Here is a 23,246-nt window from a genome sequence, read left to right as displayed (position 1 = left end):
CACAGACTTTCCCACCCAGGCTGGTTTCAAGCCACCATCTTCAAATCTCAGCCTCCTAAGATTATAGGTGTGAGCCATTGGCTCCCAGCTCCTAATTTTCCCTTTTAAATGAGATACCAAAGATTTCCCACAGGAAGCTGCTCTAGTGCTCTTCCAAGGCAGTGTGTTGGCAGTTCTACATCGTTCTGGGAAGTGTTGGAACTTTGTTTGCCCGTGGGAAGAGTGAGGTTGCAGCTGGGCCACTGAGCAGAAAGCAATCACAGACCTAGTTAGGAATCATGATCCAAAGACGTGAAGGCCCACTTCCGCATTGGAGACCTTAGCAGGGCTCACAGGAACACAGAACCTGTGTTTCAAAACCTGGTCTCTTATCAGAGAGTTCTCTGTTTGAAGCTGAGCTGTGACTCAGCCTGACTTTAATGTGTTGTCTCCCAGGACGCTGACCCCAGTGCCAAGGTGGAATTTTGCTCTTGTTGAAAGTGCCTGGAGCAAGGTGATTTAATTTAATAACCTAGTCTCAGGGGCCTGCTGCTGCCTGTGCCAGCTCTACCTATTCTCCATGCTCATTCCCAACAAATGTGCATAAATATGTTTATACTGACAGCAACTTTCTTGTGGTGTGTCCCTCCCCCCCTCTCCCTGCCCCGATACAGGTGGCCAAAGCTGTGTCTCACTCCTTGAATAACTGCGTGAATTGCCTCCCTGGGCAGAAGGATGTGGATGTGGCCTTGAAGAGCATCGGGGAGTCCAGCAAGAAGCTGCTAGTAGATTCGGTGAGAAGATCTTGACTGGCCCCAGGCTTTTTTCTGCCACTTCATCTTTGCCCAATGACATTTCAAAGATAGAGCTTTTGAAGCTTGCTTTCTCTGGGAGCCTATGTTGCTGTTTGCTCTTGGGTTATCCCTGTGAACCAGGAAAGAGGTGCCTGATCATTTGGCTTCTTATCAGGACAGGCCCAATAGTGACAGGTCTGGTGGTGGAGGGACATGTGTGTCCATGGCTTACTGGGGGAGCAAGCAGTTTGAGGGCTTTACTTGAGTTGTTCTGTTTCTGCTTTATGAGTCCACTGATGGAGAGCCTATGCTCATTTTTGTCTTTCCTTTCTGCACAGGTGTCCAGCTCATGTATATGGATACCTAATATAATCTAGCATAGCTCCTTAAAACTTCTCATTAATGATTGTAGATGACACTATATTGGGGTGTGTTGTTGCTTTTTAAGTTATTAACAAAGACTACCAATGATACAAAATTGGTAGCTGTTCACTTGGAAGAATATGAAGTGAAGTTGGACCGCATCACCTTTTAGTAAAATACTAAAAGTTTCCATCCTAAAAGAGAGATAGTAGGGCAGTTACCTAGAGAGTCTGGATCCTGGAGTCAGTCTCCCTGGGTGTGGTGGCCTACCTGAGCCACACAGGTAAGCATGAGTACCTGAGAACAACTGTTCTTACCATTTTGAGACCCATGATATGTTCACTGAGTTGGTATTCCAGAAGGAAGGAAGGAAGGAAGGAAGGAAGGAAGGAAGGAAGGGTCAAACTTACCATGGGCTCAGCCCACACACAATGCTTACATCTTGATGACTCAGAAATCCATCTCTGGGCAATCTTGTCTTCTTTCCACAATGCCTTCCTTTATCCTTGTCATCAAACTAAGACTTCCCATGGGGTGTGCCTTCTGTCCCCATAGCTACCTCCAAGCACAAAGCCTTTCCAAGAAGCCCAGAGTGAACTGAATCAGGCAGCTGCAGATCTGAACCAGTCTGCTGGGGAAGTGGTCCACGCCACCCGGGGCCAGAGTGGAGAGCTGGCTGCAGCTTCTGGAAAGTTCAGTGATGATTTTGACGAGTTCCTAGACGCTGGCATTGAGATGGCTGGTCAGGCACAGGTGAGTGTGGAAGTGGCCACTGGGAGCTGACCTACAACTGCTGATTTCCTGACTAACTTGGAGGCCAACTGGGCAAATGGGAATAGAGATCCTGTGAACCAAGCCCCGGTGCACTCAGATCTCACAAGAAAGGAATGGCATGCCCATAGATGCTATCAGCTGTGTGTGAAGTATTCCAAGGGGCCAGGAATAACTTTTCCCACGATCCTTACTAGAATCCATCCTTTTACATATTCTACTGTGGAGAAGGAAGAGGAGGAGGAGGAGGGAGAATGTTTAGCAAATATGGAATAATATAGTAAAAGCATATATGCACTTAAAGTGTATTGGACTCAATTGCATGACCTATGTCTAATACTGGCTATGAGAGTATTAAAAGTTACCATGTTCAAACTCAGTGCCAGTGGTTCATGCCTAAAATCATACCTATTCAGGCAGAAGAGGCAGGAGAGTCTGTGAGACTCTTATCTCCAATTAACCACCAAAAAGCTAGAAATGGAGCTGTGGCTCAAGTGGCAAAGTCTAGCTTTAAGAAACAAAAACAAAAACTCAGGGTCAGTGCCCAAGCCCTGAGTTCAAGCCCCAGGATCACACACACACACACACGCACACACACACACACACACACACACACACAACCACATCCAGATGAACAGATAAGCCACTTGTTTAACAAGGGGGCATGAATGGTCTGGTGTCAGCTTACAGGGCTGTTTGTTCCTAAGCTACTGTAAACTCCCTAAAAAAAATACACTAGGATATTTCTCACTTTGTTACCTCAGAGGGCAAACCAGGTAAGAAATGTATCCTTTCCCCTAATCTGGACCTTCTGGGATGCTGTCAGCTCTGAATATTGAAACAATGCTGGTCGTTTGTGCCAGGCTGAGATGTACAAGAGACGACAACCCCAGCATTGTTGAGCGAGATCTGTGCCTTGGTGCAGCTCGCTCTCTGGTTTTCCTCCTCCCCCTCCCTTAGTGCTTCCACTTAGAAGAAAGCAGAGATTTTGGCCTACTCACTTGTACATAGGTTTCTTTCCCTACTACATGCATCTTGCTCTGAGCATCTGTTTGGGGAGAGGTAGACACTAGTTAGTGTCTCAATGAGTTAGGTGTCTGCAGGCTGGTTGATGTATCTATTCAGGTAACTTGCCTTCCCTTTTGGATGCTACTACTTTGCTCTCTGAATGCTTCCTAGGAGCCTGGGAACTTTCTAATAACCAACTCCTTTTGGCCTCCCAGACAAAAGAAGACCAGATCCAAGTGATAGGCAACCTCAAGAATATCTCTATGGCATCCAGCAAGCTGCTGTTAGCGGCCAAGTCTCTCTCTGTAGATCCTGGAGCTCCCAATGCCAAAAATCTACTGGCTGCAGCTGCAAGGTAAGAATGGGACAAGGTATGCTGTCCTGTGTGTTTAAGTTTTGTCTCTACAGCTCAAAGGATATACTGCTATATCCTGCCACTTTGGATGGGCAAAGAATTGGGGCTGTCCTCATGTTATTGATGGTGATGCAGATTCTAGTATTTTATACAGTTGTCTTGTTTCCATATTCTACACCCACTAGCAGACTTCCCATATGTCTTCTCTTACAACCTCTTCAGTAGAGACTTTTAGACTTAAAACTTTCAGAGCTTGTAAAGGCAGGAGCTTATTGGGATTTTTTTTAAGTAGTATTATATTTCACATTATAAAAGTCATGCATGCTTATTGCAAAGGGAATCAGAACGTGCTGGAAAACAGAGTATAGCAGTGTGTAAAAAGCCCTTCCATAGGTGTTTATTATTAAGTACCTCTTCTGTGCCCAGCAGTGATGTTAGTCTGGACTTGACATGTTCCATCCATCACATGTTGAAGAGCTCTGGGTTTAGGATGGGTGAGGAGGTAGAGTAGTCAGACCAAATTGTTTGTAAACTGAATTAAATCATGAGTGTGAGTTTGGGATAACCAGTGTCTTCCTTCTATTGCTGGCCCTTCAGCAAAGTAAGCAATGCAGTTTCCACTCCAGGTCACCAGTTAAGTAGTATGAGATACTGGTGTATGGAGTGACAGTAACAGGATGATCTTAGAAGAACAAGCTCAGACATTTTCCCCAACCCAGAGGGAGGGCATTTAAGGATCCTGTGGAGGTAAGGGTGTCTTCTCAGTAGCATTTGATCTACTGTGATATATAGGAAAGCTAAGAGTGTGGAGAAATTCAAGGAGAGACTATGAGGAGGGTGGAGAATAATTGGAAACCATTTCAAAATGGTGATCATCTTCAATTCTGTTTGGGTTTTTATTTGTTTGTTTTGTTTCATTTTGTGCTTATGTCTTTAACTTGTCTAGTCCCAGCTTTAATGCTTGACTAACTCAGTCATGTTGCCCAGGTTGCTCAACTTATCTAAACTTTCCCATCTACAAAGTAAAGAAAGGTGTGAGCTACATCAGCCTTAGGCTCTTTCCATCTTTTACAATACTGATGGCTAAATCTTGCCTCTCTTGCACTTGGCTTGTGGGTTTGCCTTTGTTTTCTTTTCTTTTCTTTTTTGTGGAGGGTTAGACATCTTCAGAGCAGTTCTTTTGTAAACCTTGAATTTCTTTGTTTCATCAGAGATAATGCATTTGAGAACCAAACAATAGCCAGAGATATCAGGGCTGGAAAATGATCTTTTCATCTCCCCTTCACTGGCTCATGCTTGCTTTGTGATTGTTCTGGTGCCACCCTACCCCTTATCCTGTGATGTTGGGGGGCGGTGGCTTGGGATGTCTATTCTGTTGAACAGCTGTTTCTCATATATCTACCTTACTCCCTTCCTGAATCTCCTCCTTCTCTCTTCTACCTTCTTCCTTCTCCTCCTCCTACACTTCAAACTCCTCCTTCTTCTCTTCCTCCAGCTCTTACTCCTCTCCTCTTCATCCTCTTCTCCTCCTTCTCTTTTTCTTGTTCCTCCTCCTCCTCTTCCTCCTCCTCTTTCTCCTCCTCTACCTTTTCCTCCTTCCCTTTCCTCTTCTTTTTAACAAAATGCCTTGAATAATACAACTGATGTTTTCAAGCATCCAAACTTAGATGTTTTTCATTGTCTTCAATTTCTTCCCCCCATCATTTCCAAATTAGAATTTCTGGGATGAACATGTTCACACTTAAATCATGGGAAGCGGTAGAGAATACAAGTTGGCTTTTTGGAAGCCACAAGACATCCTGAAACAGTGCTTCTAGGTTGTGGATCTAGGAATCTACAGGCTTTCCTGTATTAAGGCAGTCTCTGCAGCCTAGGTGAAAAGCACTCTACCTGTATGCCTGGCACTCAGTCATGACCAGAGCTCCCAGCCTGAGGATCTTACAACTAAGTGAATACCGAAAACTCCTCAACTAAAGATGATCTGAGCTAGAACTAGGTGGGAAGATGCCAGTTTATTCTCATGGGTTTGGGGAACATTCTAGAAAGTTCACTCAGAAAGTTTCTGGCAGCAGCCAGTCAGTAAGTCAGACTTCTGTTGGGGTACAAACCTCCTGTTCATTCTTTTCATGGGTTCATCACACAGATGTGTATCACCACCTGCTATTGAGCCAGTCCCACTTGCTGGGTGCTAGGGGTATATTTGTGTGTCAGGAAAGTCTTGAAGGTTTGAGTGAGTTCCCCCTGGACCTGTAAGAAAAGTGGAAATGTAAGAAAAGTGCTTGAGATTACAGGAAGCAATTAGAGTCAGAGATAGGAATGACCTTAATGATAGTCAGGCTTTATTAGAAAAAAACTTGTGAGCATCTCTCTACTTCCTGGCAATGGCCCAGAGAGGGGGAAGAGAGTAACTTGCACAGACTGAAGAGTTATAATGGAATGAACAGAGGGGAGGGGCTAGACTGTGGAGAAAGACAGGGCTATTGCTGATAGGTGCATTTGGGGGTTATCAGTTACAGGAGACTGAATTTCATCTCAGGTCCCATGGTGATGACAAAAGTCCCAAACAGGCCCAGGACAGTTAGGCCTGATGGAAAAAGTTGTTTCCTTGTTCCCATTGCTGTGAACACAGTGGAGATGTAACCCGAGGAGACTTAGGGCAGGACAAGGAATGAACCATGTGTTTCCTCCAGACCTCATGTAAGTTCATAAGAAACTGAGCCATGGGGACCTGGTTTGGTTGTCTTGAGTCTTCAGCTCCACTGCTATTTTTGAGGCAGCCAGACCCTTCATAGTTCACCTTGCCCTATTTTCCTATTCTCCGCAGTACTGAGTCCCCAGCTTGTTTAGGTTCTGTGGTCTTTTCGCTCTGAGAAGAAGAGGTTTACTTCTGAAGAAAATGTATTAGCTGGGCACTGGTGTCTCATACCTTGTAATCCTAGCTACTCAGAAAGTAGAGATCTGAGGATTGCAGTTCAAAGCCAGCCCAGGCAGGAAAGTCCATGAGACTTTCATCTCCAGTTAACCACCAGAAACCCAGAAATGGTGCTGTGGCTCAAGTGGTAGAGCTCTTGCCTTGAGCTGAAGAGCTCAGGGACAGCACCTAGACCCAGAGTTCAAGCCCCATGACCCACAAAAAATAAATAAAAAATAAAAAAAATTAAAGTGATGTTTCTTTCATTTTAAGACATATAATACAACTATAGTAATCAGCACCATGTGGTACTCGTGAAAGATCATACACTAGGCTAGTGGAATAGAGAATCAAAAGTAATGCAGCCAATCAGTAGTCAAAAAAAAAAAAACTTGCAAAAGCAGGAAGAATTTCTTTTCAACAGATGGGTCTAGGACAATTGAAATTCATATATCCAAAAAGGAAAATAAAACTTCACCACATATTTCACGCATGGTTAAAACAAAAATTAAAATGGACCTTCGCTTTCTATATTATCCATGGTATATCCCAGGACCTGTTAAGCATTGCTCAAAAGGGTTAAATCCTTGTTGTATAGAAAATAGTCTGGGCTACAAAATTATACCAGAAGTTCTAATATATCCCTAATATGTTAACAGAAAATAGCTACTTTTTAAAAAAAGAATTGGAGGAAATAGCTAGGAACAGTCATTCAAACAAAACTTACTAGAAAGCAGATTTAAAATCATTTTATGGTCTGTTGTATGTTTAAAATATTCCAAAACAGCCGGGCGCTGGTGGCTCACGCCTGTAATCCTAGCTACTCAGGAGGCTGAGATCTGAGGATCGCGGTTCAAAGCCAGCCCGGGCAGGAGAGACCGTGAGACTCCTATCTCCAATAAACCACTAGAAAACCTGAAGTGGCACTGTAGCTCAAGTGGTAGAGCGCTCGCCTTGAGCTGAAGAGCTGAGGGACAGCGCCCAGGCCCAGAGTTCAAGCCCCACGGCCAACCAAAAAAAAAAAAAAAAGAAGAGGACCAAAGCTTCTGAGAATAGTTGGCAATGCTTACAAAGGGCTGAATCACTGCCCAGTGCTGCTCAGTTCACACTGTAAGATGTAAGGGTCGTTGATAGAACCGAGCTATGTTGACCTAGGTATATACTGTACTTTAACGCTATTCTTGTCTGCCACCATTATGAAACATTCTTGATTATCCAAGGAATATGAAGAGGTTCTTTAATAAATGCACTCATTCTTTGTGCCGCCCTCTTTCCTTATCTTTTTGTTTGTTTACCAGTGCTGCAGCTTGAACTCAAGGAATCATGCTCACTTGTCTTGCTCTTCCAGATGAAATTCTACCACTTCAGCAATGCATCCTAATAAGCATTTTGCTGGTCAATTTGAGATGCAGTCTGTGGACTTTTTTTTTTTTGCCCAGGCTGGCTTTGAACTCTGATCTTCCAGGTCTTTGCCCCCTGGAGGCTGCTGGGTTCTCATCTTCCAATGACAAGGAGATTGAACAGATGCACCCCAGACTCTTAGGCAATGAAAGAGTCCCTCACAAGTAGTTATCTATGATCATCACCAAGGAAGCTAGCGAAGTTTTTCAGGGGTTTGGAGAAGCACTTCCTTGATGGGAACTTAAACAAGGGTAGACAGTTCCTATATTTTCAAAATTAAAAATGAATGAACCATCCCAGTGGGTTGCTTGGGGCATTACCTTCTCTCATGTTCTTCCATCAAGAGTCCAGAACTGAAATACCAAGGGTCCTTTTCAGTCTTGAATGAATGTGTACTTGTAATATAAATTCTTTAGCACTATATAGCAGTCCATTTGTGTTATGTGGCCATGATTATATCACCTTGCATTGACTTCCAAATTTCTTTTACATAGATAGATAGATAGATAGATAGATAGATAGATAGATAGATAGGTATACATAAATGAGTGTGTGCATATATATACATATATACACATATCTGCACATAGATACATGTATATACATATATATCTATATGTGTGTACATGTATACATAAATATATGTATATATATATACATATGCTTTATGTATAATATGTATATATAAACATTCAATATAATCAATATATAAATATTCTATATATTCAAATTTTAATAGATCTTTGTTAAAGATAAATGTTGAATTATTATGTATATATTCTATATAAACATAATATTATATATATGAAAAACTGTCTCCTGTAACTATCACATTTCTCCAAAATGTAACTAAGATTCTTATTTCTGGCAAAGCTAAGTGCTTTAGCTGAGTTACCAATAGGGAAGCTGGAAATCATGACACCATAATCTGAGTAAATGAACAATGTGCCCAGAGTCCTGTCACAGGAGGGGAAGTAAACGGTTGTAATTTAGGTTGACTGCCTCTCCTTCTGAGCCCCTTGCTCACTTCATCTTCTATGTTCTGCTTTGTAGACTGTCAAGGGGATGCTGGATAATCCTAATGAACCTGTTAGTGACCTCTCCTACTTTGACTGCATTGAGAGTGTGATGGAAAACTCCAAGGTAAGCCTACCCCACCCTGACCCTGGGCTATGCCATAATCCAACCCATGACAATGCTTTTCCAATGGGCCTAGACCAGAGGTACTTGTATGTGCAGCTGCCCATGGCCCCGTGTGATAGTGAGCATGGGAAAGTCTATGCAGCCTTTGCTCAGTGCTTCCTAAAGCTCAATTTGCCTGAGTCACTTGAAAGATTTGTTAAATACCAATTGCTAAGCCCTACCCCTAAGTTTCTGAGTCAATAGATCTGAGTGAGAGCTGGGATTCTGCTGTTGCTGCTGCTGCTGCTGCCGCTGTTGTTTGAGCAAGGATGTAGGTGAATAGCTCAAAATAGAACTCACTATGGAGCCTACAGATACATTTTATATACTCAGACCCAGAGAAATGATTTAGGGAGGAGAGAGTTTAACATCTTTGTAGATATCACATTTAACTAAACACATAAACTAGATGATTTTGTCCATCTAAACAATTGTAGGGAATTGATTTCCTTTCCCCTTCCAAGATATCTACTAACAAATGAAGAGCTATGAATCAGATTTTAGACTTGACAATGCCATAATCCCTTCAAAGGTCACATCCTTCTGTTCCATCATCAGTGACCCTGGAAAGCAGAATCTTCAGGAACATGATGATAGAGACAGACTGGGTAGGAGTAGATGCCCTGCCTCTGTCCTGTGACCTTTACATGACCTATACAGGGTACTGGATCCCTCTGGGCCATTGTTTTGAAGCCCAGCAGGAAAGAATATACCGGTGATTCTCAGAATAAGACAAACTACTTAAAATTTTTAGAAAATAACTTTAACAAAGATCTGTTGAAATTCGCTTTATACCAGAAAGAGTGTATCTTCTGCTTTCTGGGTAGGACTTCAATGAACATAAGTTTGTATTCTAAGAATGAATAATTCTTAGTTTGGGCTATTTTACCTATGGAAGCCTTGCATAGATTTTATTTCATTGTCTATGTTGACTGTATCTCCTTACAAAAGAGATATTTGAATGAAGGGCTCATATGTTGATGATTAATCCTCCTTATGGAGCAAAAACTGGGCAGTTTTCCTTGTACCTCTTCTTAATACAAGTAAAAGAGAAGATGGTACATATTAAAGTTAAGTGGCTTCAAATGGTAAAGTTGCAAGGATAGCCTCTTGTTCCCTCTGGGTCTTGAAGCAGTCTGCCACAGAATACCACTGGCTGTTTGTTTTGCAGGTACTAGGCGAGTCGATGGCGGGAATTTCACAGAATGCCAAGACCGGGGACCTCCCTGCCTTTGGGGAATGTGTGGGCATTGCATCTAAGGCTCTGTGTGGGCTGACTGAGGCTGCAGCCCAGGTAAGAAGCTGGTCTCTGTGTAGCTCTTCCAGCCTGTGCCCTGCGCTGGGAGTGATTGGACCCCTGTGTCCAGGCAAAGGGGAGCTCTTGTTCTTTCTGCAAGTACTACCCTAGAAGCCCTTGGTAGGGCAGGCTCCAGAATTGGGTTGGTCCAGAAGCTTCAGTCCACACTGGCTCTGGTTAGAACATCTCATTCGTACATCAGCTAGTTCTCCCATGGCCAAGTGAAGCAGGGACAAGGAGAGCCCAGCACACAGGATCAGAGAGCAGCTTATTTTTAAAGGTCACTCTTCCAGGTGAGTTGTTTTAGTAGGGAAAAGTAAGTACTGAATAATTCAAGTTTTCTGGGGCCTTAGAAGTGCAAAAATGTCAGGCTTTCTAAAAGCCAAGGGAGAAAAAAAGTAGGTACCGTCATCCAGAAATACAATATGGCATGTTTTTTCCTCTTATTCATCAGCCCTGTACCTTTCAAATCACTGCCGGGACTATATGGCCAACACTTTTGAAACGTTACTAGCTTGCAGGGTTTATCCCTGGCAGTTACCTGGTACTTGGAAGAATATACTTAGTTTAGGGGATACAATTCTGTGCCCTCATCCTTCTCCACAGACTTCAGGATAAATGAACTAATAATGTTCCTGCTCACATGTTCATCTCCTGCTAGTTACTTCAAAGGGAATCCGAAGAGACAGCTTTCTTGGGAAGCTTCTGGTCCTCTTGGGGACCCAATGCTGCCATGATTGTCATAGTCTTCTGAAACATCTCACTCGTCTTACTCAAGAACCCAGCTAAGGGGTAGGAAGGTGGCTCAGTGGTAGAGTGCTTGCCTCACATGCATGAGGTCCTGGGTTCGATTCCTCAGCACCACATAAACAGAAAAAGCTGGAAGCGGTGCTGTGGCTCAAGTGGTAGAGCACTAGCCTTGAGTTGAAGAACTGAGGGGCAGTGCCCAGGCCCAGAGTTCAGGCCCCACAACCGTCAAAAAGAAATATTTTTAAAAAAATTCTTTCTGCTATTGGGAATAATGGCTTATACCATAAGGACACGCCCCTCTGTGTGATTGGAAGCCTTTGGTAGGACAGGCTCCAGAATTGGATTGGTCCAGAAGCTGTCAATCCACACTGTCAATCTGCACATAATTTTTTTTCCCATCCCCATTTGTGTGTCAGAGTTTGTTTCACACTAAAACCAGGTATCTTCCTGGTTATATGATGATGGCTGCGGGAGCAATGAGGGATACATCCAACCATGTATATGCCTCCCAGAGAAGTTTCTTAAAGTCTTTTACTTAAGAACAAAGAGACTTTGTGCCCTGAAGCCTGCAGCAGCGTCCTGCTGGCATGGCAAGCTGGCACAGGCCTGTCACTACCTTTATTTGTCAAAGGGATATGACCAGCTTGCTGTAGGAGCACCTACCTATATGCCTGCAGCCCATCATCTCTCATGAGTTCATCCAGCATCACAAGACCTGAGCTGTGGTCTTCTCCTTTTCTAGGCTGCATACCTGGTTGGCATCTCTGATCCAAACAGCCAAGCTGGCCACCAGGGCCTAGTGGATCCCATCCAGTTTGCCAGGGCTAACCAGGCAATCCAGATGGCATGCCAGAACCTAGTGGATCCAGGCAGCAGCCCGTCACAGGTAATCAGGGAAGGTGTGGTGGGTGGGACCTGTGGGAAATTAATAAACAATCTTATTCTTTATATTTGTAAAGCCAGTAAATGCAGCTCTGTAGATAATGACCATGAAAAGTATTGCAAAGTGTGATGTAAGCAGAGATTTGCAGATGCTTGGGAGAGCTGGAGTGCCAGATTGCATTGAGAGTGAAGGAATTCCATCACTGAGAATGAAGGGATCCCAATGAGTTCATTGACTTAGTCAATGCAGGGACATTCCCTGAGGGCTTATCCTGTACTTGGCATTAAAGAGTCAACGTGGATGAGACCTTATTTTCTGTCTCTCCCATTCCCCTAGCTCTTAAGTCTTTTAGGCAAAGTTTAGAAAATGCAGTTATCATGACATTTCAAGGGATGCACAGAGAAAGATGTCATGGCTTCTCTGAGGGGCTTGCTAGGTGTCATACAGAGATGATGTCACTGCACTTGACCTCAAAGTGGGGGTCAGACTTACAGCACAGAAGGGATCCAGAAAGACGTTTTAGAACCATGTGTGAGACATTCCATGACACTTCTACTACCAGAACACTGTGGGCTATTGGCCACTTATTAAGGACTAAACCGAGGGAGAAGTAGCAATGGAGAACTGACAGCAGGCTGGGGAGGAGACTCTGAACCCCAGGAACAGCATTGTTGAGGCAAGAGAAGGAAACAAGTAAAGAAGGCAATACAGGGCCCATCTGGACCTGTGGCTGCTATGTCAGTGCACCTGAGAGTTCTTTCCTATTCCATTGAATCCGGAGGATTATTAGCATCCTCTGCAAAGTAGAACTGGTGGGTTCAAGAAAGCAGATGGGGTAAGTAGGGGTGAAGCCTGCAAAGAGTCCACAGACCTCAAAGATAAGAGGAGAATGCTGTACCTTGTTGTTTATTTTACCTTTTTTTTTTTAATTTTTGAGTTGATTGTGGGGCTTGAACTCAGGGCCTGAGCACTGTCCCTGAGCTCTTTTGCTCAGGCTAATCACTTTGAGCCACAACTCCACTTCGGGCTTTTTGATGGTTAATTGGAGTTTCACAGACTTTACTGCTCAGACTGGCTTTGAACCATGATCCTCAGATCTCAGCCTCCTGGGTGACTAGGATTATAGAGCTGAGCCATCAGTGCCCAGCTTATCTTAATCTTTTAGACTAGACCAGAGTTCTGTAATATGGTGGCCACTAGCGACATGTGGCTATTAACCATTTGAAATATAGTTAGTCCAAATTGTGGTGGCTTGTAAGTATAAAATATATACTAGATTTCAAAGACTTGTGACCAAAATAACCCAAAACACAACCACACACACACATAAAAATCACTTGAACAGTACTTGTCATTTGATGATTTAAGCTATTAAATACAATATATTACTTAAATTATGTTTTCTTGTTTCTCCACTTACTTTAATGTGGCCACAAGAAATGGTTCTATTACATATGTGTAGGCCTTGGCATAGAGCCAGAACCATTGACCTTCTATTTGGGGTTCCAAAGATTAGCTGGCCCAGGCTGGGGGCCCAACTCATTCCCATCAGTACATCATTACCTCCTTGCCTTCTCTGTTTTTATTCTCTCTTGCTTTATATTTCCTGCTCTTTCCTTTCTTGGAGTAATCTTGGGGATGGCAAAGCAAGATGCATGTGTTGCTGCCTAGGCTCTGGAACTTGAGTTAAAGAGGAACTCAGCCCCTTTGCACTGAAGGGTGCAACCTAGCTCTGTGCCTTACAGGTTCTGTCGGCTGCCACAATTGTTGCCAAGCACACCTCTGCTCTGTGCAATGCCTGCCGCATTGCCTCATCCAAGACCGCCAACCCTGTGGCCAAGAGACACTTTGTCCAGTCAGCCAAGGAGGTCGCCAACAGCACAGCCAACCTGGTGAAGACCATCAAGGTAAGGTAACTACACTGTGGGACTGACTGGCCTCTGGAAAACCTGTCCAGAGCTGAAAGAAGAGCAGGGCTGAGGGCTCTGCCCTCCTAAAACCTATGCCTGTGAAGTTCACTGATCAAAGAGGAGTTATCACTAAAAGGAGATGCTCACTGGGAAAGTCCAAAAACCTTGGTCTTTCCTCACCCCCTAAAGTGATAGGAAAGGACCTGTCTAAATTCTGAAACTGGTGCATTTGGAATAGAATTTGGACTAAATGGGGTGGGGTGTAGGACCTCTCGTGGCTTTGTACATGAACATCCTATATGTACATCAATTGTGCTGACCGAATTGAGTTAGGCCAGTATAGGGCTTTTACCATTGCTGCTGGGTATGTGTGAATTAGGAGAGGATGTGGAGGTACAAGGAAATGAGAAAGAGTGGAAAAATCATTTTTAGACTCTCATGGCATATCGATTCTGTTCATCCCGTTTACATATTTTAAATGGAACATCAACTTTTAAAATAGAGCCTCTATGTTCCTAAGAGCTCACGCTTGTGCTTAAATTCATGGACAGTGAACAGGAGAGGTTGGACATCCCTGCAAGGAACAAGCTGAAATAGCCAGGCTATGTTCTTGGTTAAGTGGATAAGAAAAGTACATCCTCTCCCTAAGCCTGACAGTTGACTTAAGGGTAAAAGAGCCAGAGCCTGAATGGCAAACCACATAGAACCCCGCTCCACCTTTCTCCAGCCTTCAAGTGCCTTGTCATGTAAGGCAAGATTCATGGAAAGACCATAAACAGCAGTGCTTCTTACACACTCCTAATTCTAGGATCCAAACCAGGAGCCTAGACATATGAAACAAATGCTCTACTACTAAGCTAAACCCCCAACCCAACACTGATGCTTTTGTCTCATTCCCAGTCAGGGAGAAGGGCCTTCTGTGTGGCTGTCAGGAATCCTGGAGTAACAAGTCTTCTCCTAGTGCCTTCCAGGGGATAGGACACAGAACTCCTCATTTTCCTTTTGCTACAAAAAGGATTTTCTCCCTTGGAGAAATCAGTCAATAGGATGAGCTTGGCTGAGGCTAAAGGAGAGAATGTCCAGCGCAGCAGCAGCTGGACACTGGCTGGTAAAAGCAGGGCAGTTACCCTAGTCAGCAGTTCCTAAGTTGTTTCAACAGAGTCTTTTAAAAATAAATAAATAAACAATAAGCCCTATCTGAAGGCACTAATAAGCTAGGTTGAAATGAATGAATAAGTAAGTTAAAGCCAGCGCCCTGGTGTCATCATAGAAGAGACTAATGAAGCTGACGTGTGTGGTTGCATGTGCATACGTGTGTGCATGCAGGTTGCCTTGTGTGTGTGTGTGTGTGTGTGTGTGTGTGTGTGTGTGCGCACGCGCGCGCGCACCTGTGCATGCCAGACCTGGTGCTTGAACTCAGGCCTGGGCACTGTCCCTCAGCTTTTCTACTCAAGGCTAGCATTCCACCACTTGAGCCACACCTCTGCTTCTAGTTTTTTAGTGGTTAATTGGAGATAAGAGTCTCATGGATCCTCCCACCCAGGCTGGTTTTGAACTATGATCCTCAGATCTCAGCCTCCTGAGAGGCTAGGATTACAGGCATGAGCTATCTTGCCTTTTTCCTTTTTCTTTTTTTTTTTCAGGGTAATAGGGCTTGAACTCAGGGCCTGGGCACTGTCCCTGAGCTTTAATTTTTTTCCTCAAGGTTAGTGTTCTACCACTTTGAGCCACAGCTCCATGTCCAAGCTTACATTTTTAAAAATGCTTATCATTGCTACTTTTTGTAGAGAGGAAACTGAGGCCAAATGATTTAAGTAATTCTGTCTAGGTAAGCCAGCCATTAAGTGAGGGATGAAAAATCCCTCAGAGTCCCTGCTGTTAGCCCTAGCCTGCTGTTCAAGTTCTTTAAGATGGAGAGACCTATTCATCTCTGCAGCCTGGGAAGAAAAAAAAAAACTTTGCTATATTTATAGAGTTCAAGTGTAAGTCTGAGGGAAATTGGAATGGAAAAATAATGACGTCATTGTTGGGTGCTGCATAATGAACCTTTCTTAGTCATTTTCTGATCATTAAAAAAAAAAACAAATTATATTTAGATGGACCAAGGAGGTGGAGAAGCTCTTTATTCCATAGAAATTGCAGGAGCCCTCTCTCTTTTCTGCTGCCTCCTTGGTTTTAAATCCTGGGTCTGTCTTTGTAGAAAGCATCTCTGTTACGGTCTGGGATAGCTTTGTTTCCTATTCTCCACAGTGTCAAAGCCCCTATGCAGTGCCCCGCAGCAAATGAGCGCTTATGATGGCCTCAAAGATAGGCTGTGATAAACCTCAAAGAGTGAGTGTGGGGCACATAAAGGCCTCTCACCCGCCAGTATCCTGGGAACCAGCAGCAGGACAGGAAGAACAGAAAGGAACATATTGCTCCCAACTTGTCAAAATATGCCCAGGGTTTCAGTTTCCACTGTGTGGCTGGGTTTGCAGGAATCTGTGAGCTTTGTTTGCAGTCTACTTATAGAAATGAATTTTTAATTCCCTAACTACTCAATGTAGCAGCTGCACTTTCCTTCATGTGCTATATTGCTTACTATTGCTTTTAATCTCCTCACCATGATGGATATACAATCATGAACCCAGCTGCTATGCCTCCTAGACACAAAGGGCAAGAGAAGGAGTACGTGTGTGCCTCCAAAAATTCAAGATCTTTCCTGATGGTGTTCTTTATAATCCCAAAGCACAGTGTAGCAAGGAAACATTTCTGCATGTGTTCCACCTGCTTAGCCAAGGAAGGATGTCTTCAGTGCTAGCAAGTTAGGAAGTGTTCTGTCTCTGCCCATGGCCCACCATCTCTCTCCTGTTGACCACATACACATTTGCCTGCTGTGCTTATTACCTCGCCTTGAATCTGATGTAGGGAATGGAATGTTATTTTAGATGTGCAGTCACTCAGGTTTGGGTGCCAAGTAGAAATTATGCAACCCCTAGCTTTTGTTTTTCTGAGAAGTTGAAGTTTGGCCTTGCCTCTTGCGGTGGAGGGAAAGCTCAGATTTTTGCGATTAGGCATTTCCAGTGTGTACCACAGACACCCGATCGCCCCAGCTCTCTTTAATCGAATTTGACTTGGCTGTAAGTATGTTTTCTTGGTCATCCTTATGTTTGGATTTGGTCTAAAGTAGGATTCTTCTGAAGAAAAAAAAAATGAAACAGTTCTGGGGCTTCTTAAGCTTTCTGTTGCCTTTGTCTGAGGGCAGCAGAAGAGAAGGGAGCCAGAGGCTTGGGGGTCATGGTCTGAAGCATGCCAGAAAGTACATGGTGACCTTAGTATGGTAAATAGTGTTACTTTCCACGTCCTGATTTCACCATTTGGAAAATCGGGGTATTGGTATAAAATGATCTTTAAGGTCCTTTCTAACCCCAAAAGCCATGAGTCGTCGATTTTTTTGTTTGTTTGTTTGTGCACAGAAATTATTTCTCCCAGCTATCTGTGAGACTGTTGAAAACATTTAAAGCAGCTGGATGAGGGGTGGGGAGTGTCCTTGTTTTCTCAATGTGCCTGGACCTGCAGCCTAGTGAATTTCTTCCTTATGGCTGGTATAATGGTCATTCAGTGATACGCAGCATCTGCAGGGAAGCGCTTGTGCCTACTGCCAGAGTTGGAGTGTTCAGTTTGCTTGACTGGCTCCATTGTGCCCACTGGAAACAGAATTTGGAAGTGAAATAATGATCTGTGCAAACCATCCTCCCCCTATGACAAATGTCTCCTTCAGAAGAAATAACTGTTTTCTTTTTTTTACAAGTGAGAAAATATGGTTGATGTTGCTTAGCATTTGGGTTCATGTCATTCAGTATCCTGTCCTGGGAATAGCAATGGGGGCTATATGACAAAGGGGTTTTAGGATCTAGGCTGGACCAAAAATATAATTCCTTTTGATATCCTGTTGGTGAAACTATACCCATGGAGAATTATTCCTTTGATAAGTAGTGATCTTATTCATTTGAGCATTGGTGGCTTGGTCAAATGTTTCCTTTTCTTCCAGGTGGAGAGAGCCGTGAGAAGCAGGGGGAGAGGGGTGGTAAGCATGGAGAGGTGGAAGGCTGGAAGGCTGAGCAACACCAAGGGAAAGTGGTTGGTGGAGGTGGGGCCCAAGCATCCTGGACTCCAAAGTCCACCTGGCTGGATACCTGCTTCCTTCATTTGCCTAAACTGGGGTCACTTGAAACATGCTTCTGCCAGGTGGTACCCACCTGGTGTCCCACTCATATTCTCAGATTGCTCAGAGGCCTGGGGAACCCAGCCTCCACAAGTCAGTGATGTTAATTGCACAATGACATCAGTGTGCTTCGAGATTTCCCATCTACGTCACCAGTGCCAGCAGTGGAAATTCAACCTTTACTATATGCAAGAAGTGGCAGGCAGAGAGGAGGCTTATCTGTAAGCCACAAATAGCAGAATGACCAAATCAGAGAAGTTACCATAAGGCCTGTGCCTGTCAGTGGGGGAAGGGCATAAACCAAGGCGAGGCCAGGCGCCATATTGGTGAATATGTTGAATTAGTGGGTTTATGGGAATGCTTCTGAAACACTTACCATTGTAGATGTAATTACTATCCCAAGCTGCCAAGACTTGACTGGAATGTAGTTGTTATTCAGAAATAGCCTTCAAACTGACCCTGCCTGCCTCCTCTTGCCCTATTGAAAAATAGAATACTCCCATCTCAGATCCAGTGTGTTGCATGATACTGGGTTTTTCATTCACTAATTATCTAAGTTGGCTTTTATATATTGCTCATAAGGATTAAGTTTAATTGGTGGTTTAATGAGGGAATTTACATTCTTCTACAAACGTAACTGCCCTTGCCCATGTAGTCCTTTGCTGAATGCTGTCTCTGGGTCACAGACTGTTGGTTCTAACAATCTTATTATGGAGGAGGTGGAGTCTGGGATTGGGAACTTGACCTCCTCCTGTTAACCCTTTGTGGGGCAGCCAGGCTTAGATCACAGGCTTAGATACTGTAAATGGATTCTCTCATCCATCAGCAGTATATGATTACCCAATACCTGCTACTAGTTTGGTTTTTTTTTTTTTATCTTTAGTTTTTATTGCTTGTTTGAGCCAGAGTCTTGGGCTTACCAGGCAAACTCTCTACTATGTGAGTGAAGCTCCCTAGCCTACTGCTTGTAGTTAAAAAAATAAAATAAAAATAAAGTGGACCGCCAGTGGCTCATGCCTGTAATCTTAGCTACTCAGGAAGCTGAGATATGAGGATCACGGTTCAAAGCCAGCCCAAGCAGGAAAGTCCGTGAGACTCTTATCTCCAATAAACCACTAGAAAACCAGAATTGGTGCTATGGCTCAAGCGGTAGAGTGCTCGCCTTAAGCTGAAGAGCTGAGGGATAGCGCCCAGGCCCAGAGTTCAAGCCCCACGACTGATAAATTAATTAATTAATATTAATTAATTAATTAATAAAAAGAAGCAGAAAATAGAGGAAAACCCCACTCAGAGCTCCACAAAATGTCTCAATCTAAACACCCTAGGTAACTATAGGTTGACAAACAGAACATTATCAGCACCCAGAAGCCCATGTCCCCTGGGATCCTTTCATCCCAACTGCTTCAGAGTGACCCAACTTCTAACACTCTAGTTTCATCCAGTCCTATACTTTGTACAAATGGAATGATATAGTAGGTACCCTTATGTGTGTGGCCTCTTTCATTTTATACACATACACACACAGCTTGTAAGGTGTGTCTATCTGGTTGAGGTAAGTTTTGTGTGTTTCTGGCCAATAGATTCCATTGTGTTCCTTTCAAGATGGTGGTCACGCCAGTCTAAACTCCATCAAGCATATGGGAACATCTAGGTAAACTTAGAGTAGTCAGGAATAGCAAAGTATGGATCTTTATCAGTTGGGAGGAAATAGATGTAGTGTGAGTGGAAATGGACAGAGGAGCCCAACAGTTAGAGCCTCCCAAGCAGAGAAAGTGGCTCGGTGGCCAGGTGTGACAACACAGCCAGAGGAAGTAGAAAGCAAGCATAGTCAAATTCAATTCTGTTTCCTGTGAGTAGGAGTTGCATGACAGCTAACCAGATGTCCTGTGAGCTGTACCTAGAGCTTTTATATCAGGATTGTTCACTGGGCCCTTCTACCCAATGACAGAGACTACTCCAATCAGTTATTGTTGTTCATGAATTGACTGAACATTTTCAGTAGTTTTCCCGTTAGCCAGAGAGCTGATCGGTATGGCTTAGGAATGATTCATGCTTCCCAGTAGGATATAACCTCCTGTTTTTCCTCCATTAGGCCCTGGATGGGGATTTCTCTGAAGACAACCGCAATAAGTGTCGCATTGCCACTGCTCCCTTGATCGAAGCCGTGGAGAACCTGACTGCGTTTGCCTCGAACCCTGAGTTTGTCAGCATTCCTGCCCAGATCAGTTCTGAGGTATGAGAGCCTTCACAACAAAGGAAATATTTGGTTCTCTGGCCTAAGATGTTTGTAGTACACTGGGTGAGTGTGAACAGTTAAAACTCCAAGAGGTCTTTTTGTCAATCCACACCTAGGAAACTAGGATGGTGGATGCTGTCATAGAGTTCACTGACAATCTCTTGAGAAACAATAGCTCTGTAGATTGAGAACCATCTCTTTGCCCAGGTCTATAAGATCTATCATACCCAAAACTGTTATCAGAACGAACAAGAATCCCAGTGCCCACCATCCAGACCCTTCTTAGGCTGGTTTCCTTCCAAACAGCAAGAAGTGGTGACTGGACAGAAAACAGACATTCTTAAGCCCAGCATATTCATTCATGTGTGTGTACCCTGCCTTGATTTGTCTGTTGTTTGACTTTAGGGCTCTCAGGCACAAGAACCAATTTTGGTATCTGCCAAGACCATGCTGGAAAGCTCATCATACCTCATCCGCACTGCGTGCTCTCTGGCCATCAACCCCAAAGATCCTCCTACCTGGTCTGTGCTGGCTGGACATTCCCACACCGTGTCTGACTCCATTAAGAGTCTCATCACATCAATCAGGTCAGTTTCCCATCTGGAAATTGCTCCCAGCCTGCATCTGAATAATAGAGCAGGAAGGGGAATAAACTCACCAAGCTTCTTACCTACTAGTAAGGTATGTCATTGCCATCATCTTTTATTTTTTTTGCGGGGGGGAGGTCAGTGGTGAATCTTAAACTCAAGGCCTAGGCACTGTCTCTGAGCTTTTCTTCACTCAAGGCTAGCACTCTACCTCTTTGAGCCATAGCTCCACTTCCAGTTTTTAAGTGGTTATCTCATAGACTTTCCTGTCCCAGCTGGCTTTGAACCATGATACTCAGATCTCAACCTCCAGAATAGCTAGGATTACAGGCTTGTACCACCAGCATCTGGCACCAACGTCTTTTTTTTTCTCATGTCTGTGGGATCCCTTGATAGTACTAGTTACAATAGTAGCTAACTTCAGTAAGTACTGCATACTAGATATTATCCCATGCCTTTTTACCTATATTGTCTTATTTTAGCATTACATCATTACAAGGTATCTATTCCCATTGATTCTACTTTACTGGTGAAAATAATTCAGGCAGAAATATAGGAGTACCCCTGCTTATTTAGCAAATGTTCTCATAGTTTGATCAGACCAAAATAATATAATACAGACCCACAAGAACTTGGGGGCATCTCTGATCAACTTGGTAATAGTGACAGCCAGAAAAAACATCCTCTAAGTACATACAATATTTCTGAAGTTGATGAAAGTTAATATCCCACAGCATGAAACCCATTTGCATTCTTAAATTTTGTTTCCCAGCTGTTTTTAAATCTCACAGACACAAATAACTTTTTCATAATGTGTTGCAAAGAGTCAAATATTTTAACTCCTGGTGTAGTCCATGAGTTTGTGAGTGGTATGCAATATGGAAAGCATCATATGTTTGCACTGTAAATAGTACTAATTAAAAAAAAAAACCTTAGGATCTTATGTTTAACTCAGTAAAGACAGTATCCAAGTCCAAATAGTTTCCTTTCCTGCTCCCTAACATTAGCCTAAAACAGCCTAACATTTATTTCCACTAGAAAAAGTAAAGGTATCTCAAGTGTTAATTAAGAAATGTGAGCCAGGTATAGTGTAATCCATAGTCCTCAGGAGACATAAGTAGTATCACAGTCCAAGACCAAACCAGGCAAAGTTAGTAGGTGACTCTACCTGACAAACAAAAGGCAGCCGGGCACCGGTGGCTCACACCTGTAATCCTAGCTAGTCAAGAGGCTGAGATCCGAAGATGATGATGATGCAAAGCCACCCTGGGCAGAAATGTTCATGAGACTCTTATCTCCAATTAATCACCAAAAAGATAAAAGTGAAGCTGTGGCTCAAGTGGTAGAGCACTAGCCTTGAGCAGAAAAGCTCAGGGATAGCACCCAGGCCTTGACACAGAGACACAAGCCCAAGGACTGACACAGAACAAAAGGCCAGAGGCATTGCTCAGGTGGTGAGTGCTTGCTTAGCAAGCTCTAGTGGCTGAGTTCAATCCTAGGAAGACAAGAAAGAAGAGGAAGCCCTATATGGTCCGCTCCAGGAAGGCATTGCAAATATCTGAGGCATAATCCTCAATTAAGCTGATCAAGTAGAAACAGGAGGGGGGGGTGCTGAACCACCAGTGGTGGAGCAGGTCATGGGACTTGAGCCCCCACAAACCTTGTGTTTGATTTGCATTGTCCCTTCCAGGGACAAGGCCCCTGGGCAGAGGGAATGTGACCACTCCATTGATGGCATCAACCGGTGTATCCGGGACATCGAGCAGGCCTCTCTGGCAGCGGTCAGCCAGAGCCTAGCTACAAGGGATGACATCTCTGTGGAGGTAAGTGAGGGCTCTGGGGCCAGATCAGATTGCTGTGGAGGTGCTGAAGAATTTTAGCATCAGGCTTTGGGGACGAAAGCAGGACCAAAATGTTCTTAGTGATAGTGTTTTGTCAGATGGCCCTCCCTTGTGTAAGGGAAGTTTTTTTTTAAGAGTATGGTAATGCTGGGAAGGAAAAGGAGGGAAGAAGGAGGGAGAGGAGAGGAAGGGAGGGGAGGGAAGTAGAGAGGAGAGGAGAAAGAGAAGGAGGAATAGGAGAGGAGAAAGGAGAGAAGAGGAGGAGAGGAGAGAAAAAGGAAGAGAAGGATGGCTGGGGAAGAAACATACCTACTACTAGAGGTAGAAAGTTCAAATGTGGCTAAGACTCAGGGGAAATTATCATTAGACCCAATAAATTGTGTCTATAACACAGATTGTGTCTATTACCAGATTCAGGTGAACATATCAGTAGAACAGGCCTACGCATGTCAGTTGTGACTGTTTTTTATGGTCATGTTCTATCAATGTACTTTTTGCTCAGTGGGAAATTTTTACAAGAAACCATAATGTATTTGGTCCATTCAAAAATAAAGAATTTGACGCCGGATGCTGGTGGCTCACGCCTATAATCCTAGCTACTCAGGTGGCTGAGATCTGAAGATCGTGGTCCAAAGCCAACCTCAGCAGGAGAAGCCATGAGACTCTGATCTCCAATTAACCACCAGAAACCCAGAAGTGGTGCTGTGGTTTAAGTGGTAGAGCGCTAGCCTTGAGCTGAAGAGCTGAGGGACAGCTCCTAAGCCCAGAGTTCAA

The 23,246-nt window shown here is 43.7% G+C and overlaps 1 protein-coding gene across 1 annotated transcript in view; it reads left to right on the top strand.

Moving 5' to 3' along the window:
• The window catches only part of Tln2 (talin 2), a 139,592-nt gene that overhangs the window by 60,606 nt on the left and 55,740 nt on the right, over nucleotides 1-23,246 (top strand). The window contains exons 27-37 of the mRNA XM_013009931.1: nucleotides 654-773; nucleotides 1,692-1,889; nucleotides 3,131-3,270; nucleotides 3,868-3,871; nucleotides 8,636-8,725; nucleotides 9,936-10,058; nucleotides 11,554-11,697; nucleotides 13,440-13,601; nucleotides 19,901-20,041; nucleotides 20,450-20,631; nucleotides 22,322-22,454. Coding sequence (XP_012865385.1) covers nucleotides 654-773; nucleotides 1,692-1,889; nucleotides 3,131-3,270; nucleotides 3,868-3,871; nucleotides 8,636-8,725; nucleotides 9,936-10,058; nucleotides 11,554-11,697; nucleotides 13,440-13,601; nucleotides 19,901-20,041; nucleotides 20,450-20,631; nucleotides 22,322-22,454 — 1,437 coding nt within the window. The remainder of the gene's footprint in view (nucleotides 1-653; nucleotides 774-1,691; nucleotides 1,890-3,130; nucleotides 3,271-3,867; nucleotides 3,872-8,635; nucleotides 8,726-9,935; nucleotides 10,059-11,553; nucleotides 11,698-13,439; nucleotides 13,602-19,900; nucleotides 20,042-20,449; nucleotides 20,632-22,321; nucleotides 22,455-23,246) is intronic.

The sequence above is a fragment of the Dipodomys ordii genome, unplaced genomic scaffold, assembly GCF_000151885.1.
Source record: "Dipodomys ordii isolate 6190 unplaced genomic scaffold, Dord_2.0 Scaffold11, whole genome shotgun sequence".
Taxonomy (NCBI): domain Eukaryota; kingdom Metazoa; phylum Chordata; class Mammalia; order Rodentia; family Heteromyidae; genus Dipodomys; species Dipodomys ordii.
The sequence above is the reverse complement of the archived record's forward strand: the minus strand, read 5'-3'. Positions and strand labels throughout refer to the sequence as shown.